This window comes from Oncorhynchus tshawytscha, linkage group LG13 (genome assembly GCF_018296145.1).
Source record: "Oncorhynchus tshawytscha isolate Ot180627B linkage group LG13, Otsh_v2.0, whole genome shotgun sequence".
In the NCBI taxonomy this organism is placed as follows: domain Eukaryota; kingdom Metazoa; phylum Chordata; class Actinopteri; order Salmoniformes; family Salmonidae; genus Oncorhynchus; species Oncorhynchus tshawytscha.
This window is the reverse complement of record NC_056441.1, coordinates 80,308,941-80,322,200: the sequence shown is the minus strand read 5'-3', so window position 1 is coordinate 80,322,200 and position 13,260 is coordinate 80,308,941. Positions and strand designations below refer to the sequence as shown.

The 13,260-nt window shown below is 45.1% G+C and overlaps 1 protein-coding gene across 1 annotated transcript in view; it reads right to left on the bottom strand.

Annotated features, from left to right (window-relative positions):
• Positions 1-6,757, bottom strand: part of LOC112235809 (phosphatidylinositol 3,4,5-trisphosphate 5-phosphatase 2A) — an 80,017-nt gene extending 73,260 nt beyond the window's left edge. Inside the window, exon 1 of the mRNA XM_042296406.1 lies at positions 6,239-6,757. Coding sequence (XP_042152340.1) covers positions 6,239-6,408 — 170 coding nt within the window. The 5' untranslated portion in view covers positions 6,409-6,757. The remainder of the gene's footprint in view (positions 1-6,238) is intronic.
• Between the last annotated feature and the right edge of the window lie 6,503 nt (positions 6,758-13,260).

Genomic DNA, 13,260 nt, shown 5'->3' with positions numbered 1-13,260 from the left:
AACCGTAAGGCTCTCCAGAGGGTAGTGAGGTCTGCACAACGCATCACCGGGGGCAAACTACCTGCCCTCCAGGACACCTACACCACCCGATGTTACAGGAAGGCCATAAAGATCATCAAGGACATCAACCTCCCGAGCCACTGCCTGTTCACCCCGCTATCATCCAGAAGGCGAGGTCAGTACAGGTGCATCAAAGCTGGGACCGAGAGACTGAAAAACAGCTTCTATCTCAAGGCCATCAGACTGTTAAACAGCCACCACTAACATTGAGTGGCTGCTGCCAACACACTGACACTGACACTGACTCAACTCCAGCCACTTTAATAATGGGAATTGATGGGAAATGTAAATATATCACTAGCCACTTTAAACAATGCTACCTTATATAATGTTACTTACCCTACATTATTCATCTCATATGCATACGTATATACTGTACTCTATATCATCGACTGCATCCTTATGTAATACATGTATCACTAGCCACTTTAACTATGCCACTTTGTTTACATACTCATCTCATATGTATATACTGTACTCGATACCATCTACTGTATCTTGCCTATGCTGCTCTGTACCATCACTCATTCATATATCCTTATGTACATATTCTTTATCCCCTTACACTGTGTATAAGACAGTAGTTTTGGAATTGTTAGTTAGATTACTTGTTGGTTATTACTGCATTGTCGGAACTAGAAGCACAAGCATTTCGCTACACTCGCATTAACATCTGCTAACCATGTGTATGTGACAAATAAAATTTGATTTGATTTGATTAATGCCACACACACACACACTCACTAGACTCTACCCACACACTCACTAGACCATACCCACACACACACACACACACACACACACACACACACACACAGACTGTCTTCACATATGCTGCTGCTACTCTGTTTATTATCTCTCCTGATTGCCTAGTCACTTTTACCCCTACCTGCATGTACATACTGTATTAGCACAATTACCTCAATTACCTGGTACCCCTGAACATTGACTCAGTACTGGTACTTCCTGCATATAGTCTAGTTATTACCTCAACTACCTCGTACCCCTGCACATTGACTCAGTACTGGTAATTCCTGTATATAGCCTAGTTATTACCTCAACTACCTGGTACCCCTGAACATTGACTCAGTACTGGTACTTCCTGGATATAGTCTAGTTATTACCTCAACTCCCTGGTACCCCTGCACATTGACTCAGTACTGGTACTTCCTGGATATAGTCTAGTTATTACCTCAACTACCTGGTACCCCTGCACATTGACTCAGTACTGGTACTTCCTGCATATAGTCTAGTTATTACCTCAACTACCTGGTACCCCTGAACATTGACTCAGTACTGGTACTTCCTGCATATAGTCTAGTTATTACCTCAACTACCTGGTACCCCTGAACATTGACTCAGTACTGGTTATCCTTGTATATAGTCTAGTTATTACCTCAACTACCTGGTACCCCTGCACATTGACTCAGTACTGGTTATCCTTGTATATAGTCTAGTTATTACCTCAACTACCTGGTACCCCTGCACATTGACTCAGTACTGGTTATCCTTGTATATAGTCTAGTTATTACCTCAACTACCTGGTACCCCTGCACATTGACTCAGTACTGGTACTTCCTGGATATAGTCTAGTTATTACCTCAACTACCTGGTACCCCTGAACATTGACTCAGTACTGGTTATCCTTGTATATAGTCTAGTTATTACCTCAACTACCTGGTACCCCTGCATATTGACTCAGTACTGGTTATCCTTGTATATAGTCTAGTTATTACCTCAACTACCTGGTACCCCTGCACATTGACTCAGTACTGGTTATCCTTGTATATAGTCTAGTTATTACCTCAACTACCTGGTACCCCTGCACATTGACTCAGTACTGGTTATCCTTGTATATAGTCTAGTTATTACCTCAACTACCTGGTACCCCTGCACATTGACTCAGTACTGGTTATCCTTGTATATAGTCTAGTTATTACCTCAACTACCTGGTACCCCTGCACATTGACTCAGTACTGGTTATCCTTGTATATAGTCTAGTTATTACCTCAACTACCTGGTACTCCTGCACATTGACTCAGTACTGGTTATCCTTGTATATAGTCTAGTTATTACCTCAACTACCTGGTACCCCTGCACATTGACTCAGTACTGGTTATCCTTGTATATAGTCTAGTTATTACCTCAACTACCTGGTACCCCTGCACATTGACTTAGTGCTGGTTATCCTTGTATATAGTCTAGTTATTACCTCAACTACCTGGTACCCCTGCACATTGACTCAGTACTGGTTATCCTTGTATATAGTCTAGTTATTACCTCAACTACCTGGTACCCCTGCACATTGACTTAGTGCTGGTTATCCTTGTATATAGTCTAGTTATTACCTCAACTACCTGGTACCCCTGCACATTGACTTAGTGCTGGTTATCCTTGTATATAGTCTAGTTATTACCTCAACTACCTGGTACTCCTGCACATTGACTCAGTACTGGTTATCCTTGTATATAGTCTAGTTATTACCTCAACTACCTGGTACCCCTGCACATTGACTCAGTACTGGTTATCCTTGTATATAGTCTAGTTATTACCTCAACTACCTGGTACCCCTGCACATTGACTCAGTACTGGTTATCCTTGTATATAGTCTAGTTATTACCTCAACTACCTGGTACCCCTGAACATTGACTCAGTACTGGTTATCCTTGTATTCAGCCTCATCATTGGTTTTATTGTGTTACTATTTCCTTTTTATTTAGTAAATATTTTTCATACTTTTTTTAACTCTGCATTGTTGGGAATGGGCTCATAAATAAGCATTTCACTGTAAATAAGCATTTCACTGTAAACTATTGTACTCAGCACGTGACCAATAACATTTGATTTGATCTAACGTCGGCCAGAACAAGACACACAGCAGTAAGGTGGAGCTACAGCGCTGGGCCTACTGTTCTGTTTTTAGACGTTTCATTTAGATGAATTTCCAGGCCGCATCTTGTGGTCACACGGGGATGGGGGAGAGGAACTCACACTCCAAAACAAGCTGAGATGTTTGAAACACACACAATCCTCCATGGTGTGTGTGTGTGTGTGTGTGTGTGTGTAGGAGAGGGATCTCTTCCTGCTCTGATCTCAGAAGGTATTGGCTGCTGTAGAACCCTGCTGTGGGGTAAATACCATTGTTCCTGTAGGAACACTCAACTATACCAGGAATACAAAGATAGAGACAGAGAGATGTTTACTGTTTATTTCCCTTTTGTTTATTGTCTATTTCACCTGCTTTGGCAATATAAACATGTTTCCCATGCCAATAAAGCCCTTTGAATTTAATTGAGAGAGCAAAATGGAGAGAGATATATGGAGAGAGAGATATGGAGAGAGTGATATGGAGTGAGAGAGAGCAAGAGAGAGATATGGCAGAAGAGTGGGAAACAGTATGCTTCACCCCCTATGTGTGTGTTTACAGTAAACACAGTGCTGTATTTAGTGCACTATCCCTCCAGCCCTCTCTCCGTTCCCTCCAGCCCTCTCTCCGTTCCCTCCAGCCCTCTCTCCGTTTCCCTCCAGCCCTCTCTCCTCCAGCCTTCTCTCTGTTTCCCTCCAGCCCTCTCCCAGTTTCCCTCCAGCCCTCTTTCCGTTTCCCTCCAGCCCTCTCTCCGTTTCCCTCCAGCCCTCTCTCCGTTTCCCTCCAGCCCTCTCTCCGTTTCCCTCCAGCCCTCTCTCCGTTTTACTCCAGCCCTCTCTCCGTTTCACTCCAGCCCTCCCTCCGTTTCACTCCAGCCCTCCCTCCGTTTCCCTCCAGCCCTCCCTCTGTTTCCCTCCAGCCCCCTCTCTGTTTCCCTCCAGCCCTCTCTCTGTTTCCCTCCAGCCCTCTCTCTGTTTCCCTCCAGCCCCCTCTCTGTTTCCCTCCAGCCCTCTCTCTGTTTCCCTCCAGCCCTCTCTCTGTTTCCCTCCAGCCCTCTCTCTGTTTCCCTCCAGCCCTATCTCTCTGTTTCCCTCCAGCCCTATCTCTCTGTTTCCCTCCAGCCCTCTCTCTGTTTCCCTCCAGCCCTCTCTCTGTTTCCCTCCAGCCCTCTCTCTGTTTCCCTCCAGCCCTATCTCTCTCTCTTTATGCTTGTACCCTTTATTTCTCTCCAAAGTAGCCCCCACACAGCACACACACACACACACACACACACACACACACACACACACACACACACACACACACACACACACACACACACACACACACACCAGGTGTTTTAGTGAGGAATGTTTGCTAGTAAACCCTAGCTCCACACACACACAAACAGTGCATAACACTCTGAATCCTTGTGGGTCTGCGTGTTTAAACGTGCTAGGTAGGCCTAGTGCTCTGAGGAATATCTCCCCCATCTCTCTGTAACACACACATGGCCTGGAGGAAACACCCAAATTCCCTCTCAGACACAGACACACAGTGAAATGTGTAAACTGGAGTGGGCAGAGGTTGAGGTCAGACCAGCAGAAGAAGTAGAAACTCCATAGGCACCAGACAACCTCCAGACAGCCTCCAGACAACCTCCAGACAGCCTCCAGACAACCTCCAGACAGCTTTTAGACAACATCTGTTTCTCCTCTTGTAGCTCTGTAAACCACCACTTTGTTTCTACACTCTCATCCCTTTACTCCAGCCATGTTTACTTCAACAACACATCCACAGTTCATCATCTCTCATCCCTTTACCCCAGCCATGTTTACTTCAACAACACATCCACAGTTCATCATCTCTCATCCCTTTACTCCAGCCATGTTTACTTCAACAACACATCCACAGTTCATCATCTCATCCCTTTACTCCAGCCATGTTTACTTCAACAACACATCCACAGTTCATCATCTCTCATCCCTTTACCCCAGCCATGTTTACTTCAACAACACATCCACAGTTCATCATCTCTCATCCCTTTACTCCAGCCATGTTTACTTCAACAACACATCCACAGTTCATCATCTCTCATCCCTTTACTCCAGCCATGTTTACTTCAACAACACATCCACAGTTCATCATCTCTCATCTGTGGCAGTAGGATGCACAGACAGATGACACAGCTGTCTCTCTCTCTCTCTCAACCACCACTATTTATCAGTGCTCTGAATATCAGCTAGCACGATTTTCATGAAATGCTCCTGAAATATACTGATGCCTCATCTGTCTGTCTGATAGAAAAGGGAAGTGTGTGTGTGTGTGTGTGTGTGTGTGTGAAAAGGGAAGTGTGTGTGTGTCACATGAGCGAGAGGCATGAGAGAGCTGTAAATGTGTGTGAGGTGATGACATGATGGCCACCAGTGCATGTGACATGACATGTGTGATGTCTGTGTTGTTTTGCCTGACCTCGTGACCTGACCAGGTAGCCCATGATGTAACATGGAGTGGATTGGTGATGCTCATGTTATTACACAGAAGTAGCAACAATGGCTGCCCATCCAACCCACTCTCAGAGAGGACAGGACACGGGCCCTCGTTCAATACAACCCTTTTCCTTCCCTGAGCACAGTTTCCACCCTTTTAAGTCCACCCTGACCATCTGCAGAGAAATGGGGTGACTGTTCTGATGGCTCCATGCTGGGATGTCAACACGAGCTGGTAGAGAATTCTAAGCAGTCTACACACTGACAGTGTGTCTCTCTCTCTCTGTGTGTGTGTGTGTGTGTGTGTGTGTGTGTGTGTGTGTGTGTGTGTGTGTGTGTGTGTGTGTGTGTGTGTGTGTGAAGACCCCTCTGGTTCGGTGAGGTACAGTCTAAATACCTACGTGCAAACTGACAGACACGGGCTGGGTATGATTGGATGTAGGCTACATAGAAAGGATTGTGGTTAAAATAGGCCTACTGTTGGCTGTAGAAAACTTAAACCGAGATGTTGTGATGATGAGTTGACAGGCGAAGTAAAGAAACTAACTTTTCCTGACAGTCCTAGCTAGTTAGATAACTAGTTAGCAAGTTGCAATGTACTAGCATGTCTTAAGAACACAATCTATTGATATAGGCTGTTACACTGTAGCCACAGACGGATAGAATAGTTGCTGTGTCCTACTGACTGGCTTCTAGATATTTGTTTAGTTGCCACGATGTGTCCCTTCCAACCATGGGACAAATGAAAGCCAGACAGCTCAGAAGTTTAGAAACCATCTAGTCAGTCTATCCTGAAAAGTAAAGCCACACTTTTACGAAGAGAACATTCAATCTGGCTACTTACAGCACACACAAAGCGTACGCCCCGTTAACACTTTCGCTATCCCGAACCAGGAAACTCCCGTCGCGTCCCGCGCGGGCCAGCAGCTCCTCGGCAGCAGCGCGACTCAGGTCCCGGTGATACCACAACGGAGGCGCTAGCCCCAGCGGCGACACCCCGCCGCCACCGGCCATCGCCACAGCCCCAGAAAACACACGGTTTCCTGAGTTAAACAATCTCAACGAGACGATAAATCCGGCAGTTCGAGTGCAAGTAGTGTGAGTCCGAGTTGGAAAACGCGAGAAAACTGTGACGTTAATAGTTTTCGATGGGTCGTTTCTGTAGTTTCCTCCGTTCCTGAAAGTCTGCCATGGAGGCTCCGCTGCTTTCGCGCTTCCCACGGAAATCAGCCTATGTAAATCCTGGAGATGGAGCGAGCTGGAGAGGGAGAGGCATAGCAGCTACAACGTGTATTTCAGCCAAGACTAGGCCTCACAACAACAAAAACTTCCTGTTGTGTGGTGTGCGTGTTTATGCAGCTAACTGTTTATTAACATAGTAATAATTAATACTGGTTCACTTAATGTTTTTACAGTGTTGCATTTTCTATGCGAGGTGTGAGTCCACCTAGTGGTCATGACACAGAAGTGCTCCCACAGGACTGTGACTTGTTTTGAAGTTGTAACTTATTTTGTAAACCAAGCCTGATCCTTCAACCTATTCCTAAATCTTCATCCCAGCCCAATTTATGTTTAAAAGAAGTGCTTTGTCTGCATCAACACATGCACACGTACACACACAAAGATGGCATCCCTTGCCGCGTTCTCACAGCATGCGCAGACCAGCTGGCTGGTGTGTTTACGGGCATATTCAATCGCTCCCTTTCCCAGTCTGCTGTCCCCACATGCTTCAAGATGGCCGCCATTGTTCCTGTACCCAAGAAGGCAAAGGTAACTCAACTAAATAACTATCGCTCCGTAGCACTCACTTCTGTCATCATGAAGTGCTTTGAGAGACTCGTCAATGATCATATCATCTCCACCTTACCTGTCACCCTAGACCCACTTCAGTTTGCATACCGCCCCAACAGGTCCACAGACGATGCAATCGCCATCACACTGCACACTGCCCTATCCCATCTGGATAAGAGGAATACATATGTAAGAATGCTGTTAATTGACTATAGCTCAGCATTCAACACCATAGTACCCTCCAAGCTCATCATCAAGCTGACAATAGTGGAGAAGGTGGAAAGTTTTAAGTTCCTCAGCGTACACATCACAAACTGAAATGGTCCATCCACACAGACAGTCAGGAGGCTGAAGAAATGTGGCTTGTCACCTAAAACCCTGACACACTTTTACGAAAGCACCCTGTTGGTCTGTATCCCCGCCTGGTACGGCAACTGCACCTCCCTCAACCACAAGGCTCTCCAGAGGGTGGTGTGGTCTGCACAATTTATTTTACCTTTATTTAACTAGGCAAGTCAGTTAAGAACAAATTCTTATTTTCAATTACGGCCTAGGAACAGTGGGTTAACTGCCTGTTCAGGGGCAGAACGGCAGATTTGTACCATGTCAGCTCGGGGGTTTGAACTTGCAACCTTCCAGTTACTAGTCCAACACTCTAACCACTAGGCTACCCTGCCACCCCTATAGTCAACTACCTGCCAGTCAAGACACCTACAGCACCCGATGTCACAGAAAGGCCAAAAAGATAATCAAGGACAACAACCACCTGAGGCACTGCCTGTTCACCCCGCTATCATCCAGAAGGCGAGGTCAGTACAGGTGCATCAAAGCTGGGACCAAGAGACTGAAAAACAGCTTCTATCTCAAGGCCATCAGACTGCTAAACAGCCATCACTAACTCAGAAGGCTGCTGCCTACAAAGAGACTCATATCACTGGCCACTTTAATAAATGGATCACTAGTCACTTTAAACAATGCCACTTTAATAATGTTAACATATCTTACATTACTCATCTCATATGAATATACTATACCTTATACCATCTACTGCATCTTGCCTATGTCGCTCGACCATCGCTCATCCATATATTTATATGTACATATTCTTATTCCATCCCTTTAGATTTGTGTGTATTCGGTAGTTGTTGGGGAATTGTTAGATTACTTGTTAGATATTACTGCACTGTCGGAAGTAGAAGAACAAGCATTGCTCTACACTCGCATTAACATCTGCTAACAATGTGTATGTGACCAATACTATTTGATTTGATTTGTAGAGTGTGAGGTGAGTGGGACCTGGAGAGAGGCTAGGTATTAATAGCCTTATGGACCTCGTCCATCTTTCTGCTATTCTTGGCTATATCATCACACAAGGCATGGTGTGTAAGTGTGTGTGGAGGCTACATGAATGTGAGTCTCTGTACATGTGTGTGTATGTGCTTCTGTGAGAGAGTATGTGCCACATCTCAGGCAGCAGGGGTGAGGACTATGGCCTGGTAACCACAGGTACCAAGAGGCTAGCCACGCCCATAATACGCTCTGTGACAAATGAAAACATAAATGACTAGAACAGACTGTACTCACACACACACACACACACACACACACACATAGGGGAATGGAACACCCCATAATTACTGAGAACTGAAGCAGATTGGCCTCCCTCTCAGACTGGTCATGTGTTTTTGGTTCCCTGAAATATCCTAACGTCCTAGACAGAGAGTAAGGTTCTGTTGGCAGCCTCAGTGCCAAGGCGGGCTGAGTGCCAAACACTAAACACTGAACCCTTCTATGGGGGAGGAAAGAGAGGAGGGAAGGGAGAAGAGGACAGCATGAAGAGGACTGTGGCTCTGGTCAAAAGTAGTGCATATTTAGTTTTTTTTATTGAACCTTTATTTAACTGTGTGGAATAGGATGTAATTTGATATGAGACATATAGCCACAGAAACACAGTTACAGTGTGTAGGAGGAATACAAGGACACATAAAGCCATCTATGACATAAGCATCTGTGGTTTTATTCAAAGCAGGACAATGCTTAATGACATTGTTGCCAGGAGGAGGAGTGTGTTGCGGGGGCAGCACGTTGCCAGGGTGGTGTGGTTTAAGCAGTATTCTGCCACCTTCTTGTTGGGGTTCTTTCCGGTGAACCACAGCTGCAGGCAGCAGAGAAGAAAGGGAGGAGAGAGGGGTGGAGAGGACAGGATAAAGAAACAATGTTTCATCACAATGTTTTATTTTGCATTTAAATGTTTTGTGTGTGTCTGTGAGAGAGTGTCTACCTGTGTGGGTGTGTGTCTGTGAGAGAGTGTCTACCTGTGTGGGTGTGTGTCTGTGAGAGAGTGTCTACCTGTGTGGGTGTGTGTCTGTGAGAGAGTGTCTACCTGTGTGGGTGTGTGTCTGTGAGAGAGTGTCTACCTGTGTGGGTGTGTGTCTGTGAGAGAGTGTCTACCTGTGTGGGTGTGTGTATGTGTGTGTCTGTGAGAGAGTGTCTACCTGTGTGGGTGTGTGTCTGTGAGAGAGTGTCTACCTGTGTGGGTGTGTGTCTGTGAGAGAGTGTCTACCTGTGTGGGTGTGTGTCTGTGAGAGAGTGTCTACCTGTGTGGGTGTGTGTCTGTGAGAGAGTGTCTACCTGTGTGGGTGTGTGTATGTGTGTGTCTGTGAGAGAGTGTCTACCTGTGTGGGTGTGTGTCTGTGAGAGAGTGTCTACCTGTGTGGGTGTGTGTCTGTGTGTGTCTGTGAGAGAGTGTCTACCTGTGTGGGTGTGTGTCTGTGAGAGAGTGTCTACCTGTGTGGGTGTGTGTCTGTGTGTGTCTGTGAGAGAGTGTCTAGCTGTGTGGGTGTGTGTCTGTGAGAGAGTGTCTACCTGTGTGGGTGTGTATGTGTGTGTCTGTGAGAGAGTGTCTACCTGTGTGGGTGTGTGTCTGTGAGAGAGTGTCTACCTGTGTGGGTGTGTGTATGTGTGTGTCTGTGAGAGAGTGTCTACCTGTGTGGGTGTGTGTCTGTGAGAGAGTGTCTACCTGTGTGGGTGTGTGTCTGTGAGAGAGTGTCTACCTGTGTGGGTGTGTGTCTGTGTGTGTCTGTGAGAGAGTGTCTACCTGTGTGGGTGTGTGTCTGTGAGAGAGTGTCTACCTGTGTGGGTGTGTGTATGTGTGTGTCTGTGAGAGAGTGTCTACCTGTGTGGGTGTGTGTCTGTGTGTGTCTGTGAGAGAGTGTCTACCTGTGTGGGTGTGTGTATGTGTGTGTCTGTGAGAGAGTGTCTACCTGTGTGGGTGTGTGTCTGTGTGTGTCTGTGAGAGAGTGTCTACCTGTGTGGGTGTGTGTCTGTGTGTGTCTGTGAGAGAGTGTCTACCTGTGTGGGTGTGTGTATGTGTGTGTCTGTGAGAGAGTGTCTACCTGTGTGGGTGTGTGTCTGTGAGAGAGTGTCTACCTGTGTGGGTGTGTGTATGTGTGTGTCTGTGAGAGAGTGTCTACCTGTGTGGGTGTGTGTCTGTGAGAGAGTGTCTATCTGTGTGGGTGTGTGTCTGTGAGAGAGTGTCTACCTGTGTGGGTGTGTGTCTGTGTGTGTCTGTGAGAGAGTGTCTACCTGTGTGGGTGTGTGTCTGTGAGAGAGTGTCTACCTGTGTGGGTGTGTGTATGTGTGTGTCTGTGAGAGAGTATCTACCTGTGTGGGTGTGTGTCTGTGTGTGTCTGTGAGAGAGTGTCTACCTGTGTGGGTGTGTGTATGTGTGTGTCTGTGAGAGAGTGTCTACCTGTGTGGGTGTGTGTCTGTGAGAGAGTGTCTACCTGTGTGGGTGTGTGTATGTGTGTGTCTGTGAGAGAGTGTCTACCTGTGTGGGTGTGTGTCTGTGAGAGAGTGTCTACCTGTGTGGGTGTGTGTCTGTGAGAGAGTGTCTACCTGTGTGGGTGTGTGTCTGTGAGAGAGTGTCTACCTGTGTGGGTGTGTGTCTGTGAGAGAGTGTCTACCTTGTGGGGTGTGTGTATGTGTGTGTCTGTGAGAGAGTGTATACCTGTGTATGTGTGTGTCTGTGAGAGAGTGTCTACCTGTGTGGGTGTGTGTCTGTGAGAGAGTGTCTACCTGTGTGGGTGTGTGTATGTGTGTGTCTGTGAGAGAGTGTCTACCTGTGTGGGTGTGTGTCTGTGAGAGAGTGTCTACCTGTGTGGGTGTGTGTATGTGTGTGTCTGTGAGAGAGTGTCTACCTGTGTGGGTGTGTGTATGTGTGTGTCTGTGAGAGAGTGTCTACCTGTGTGGGTGTGTGTATGTGTGTGTCTGTGAGAGAGTGTCTACCTGTGTATGTGTGTGTCAAATCAAATCACATTTTATTAATCACATGCTTTGTAAACAACAGGTGTAGACTAACAGTGACATGCTTACTTACTGGCCGTTCCCAACCATGCAGAGAGAAAGAAAAAAGAGAAATAATAGAAAAGTAATAATAAAATACACAATGAGTATGATAACTTGGCTATGTACACGGGGTACCAGTACAGAGTCGATGTGCAGGGGTACGAGGTCATTGAGATAGATATGTACAGTACCAGTCAAAGGTTTGGAGACATCCACTCATTCCAGGGTTTTTCTTTATTTGGTAGGCCGTCATTGTAAATAAGAATTTGTTGTTAATTGACTTAAATAAAGGTTAAATAAATAAACATTAAAAATATAATTTGTACTATTTTCTACATTGTAGAATCATGTAGTAACCAAAAAGTATTAAACAAATCAAAATATATTTGATAAGTAGCACCCTTTGCCTTGATGACAGCTTTGCACACTATTGGCATTCTCTCAAACAGCTTCACCTGGAATGCTTTTCCAACAGTCTTGAAGGAGTTCCCACATATGCTGAGCACTTGTTGGCTGCTTTTCCTCTGCGGTCCAACTCATCCCAAACCATCTCCATCGGGTTGAGGTCCCTGGTATAGAAGCGTTGATGCAGTCAGTCAGCACTCAGTGGTGCAGCTGTAGAACCTTTTGAGGATCTGAGGGCCCATGCCAAATCTTTATGGCCTCCTGAGGGGGAAGAAGCGTTGTCGTGCCCTCTTTTCCAACTGTGCTGGTGTGTGATAGATCCTTAATGATGTGGACACTGAGGAACTTGACGTTCTCGACCCACTCCAGCCCTGTTGACAGTGGTGTAAAGTACTTAAGCAGCTAACCGATCGCTGCAGCTGTACATAGTCTATCGGTAAATTAGCCCACCCAATTTTACCTACCTCTTCCCCATACTGTTTATATTTATTTACTTTTCTGCTCTTTTGCACACCAATATCTCTACCTGTACATGACCATCTGATCATTTATCACTCCAGTGTTAATGTGCTAAATTGTAATTATTTGCCTACCTCCTCATGCCTTTTGCACACAATGTATATAGACTCTCTTTTTTTCTACTGTGTTATTGACTTGTTAATTGTTTACTCCATGTGTAACTCTGTGTTGTCTGTTCACACTGCTATGCTTTATCTTGGCTAGGTCGCAGTTGTAAATGAGAACTTGTTCTCAACTAGCCTACCTGGTTAAATAAAGGTGAAATAAAAAAATATTAAAAATACTTGAAAGTACTACTTAAGTCGTGTTTTGGGGTATTTGTACTTTACTTTACTATTTATATTTTTGACAACTTTTACTTCTACTTCACTACATTCCTAAAGAAAATTATGTACTTTTTACTCCTTCAATTGTCCCTGACACCCAAACATATTCGTTATATTTTGAATGTTTAGCAGGATAGGAGAATGGTCTAATGTGCACACTTATCAAGAGAACATCCCTGGTCATTCCTACTGCCTCTGACCACTAAATACATGCTTATAAATTATGCCTGAGTGTTCGAGTATGCACCTGGTTATCTGTACATTTAAAAACAAGAAAATCGTACCTTCTGGTTTGCTTAATATAAGCAATTTGAAATTATTTATAGTTTTACTTTTACTTTTAATACTTAAGTACATTTTAGCAATTACATTTATTTTTGATACTTAAGAATTTTGAAACCAAATAGTTTTAGACTGTTTCTAAAGTATTGATTTTACTGGGTGACTTTCACATTTACTGGAGTCATTTTCTATTAAG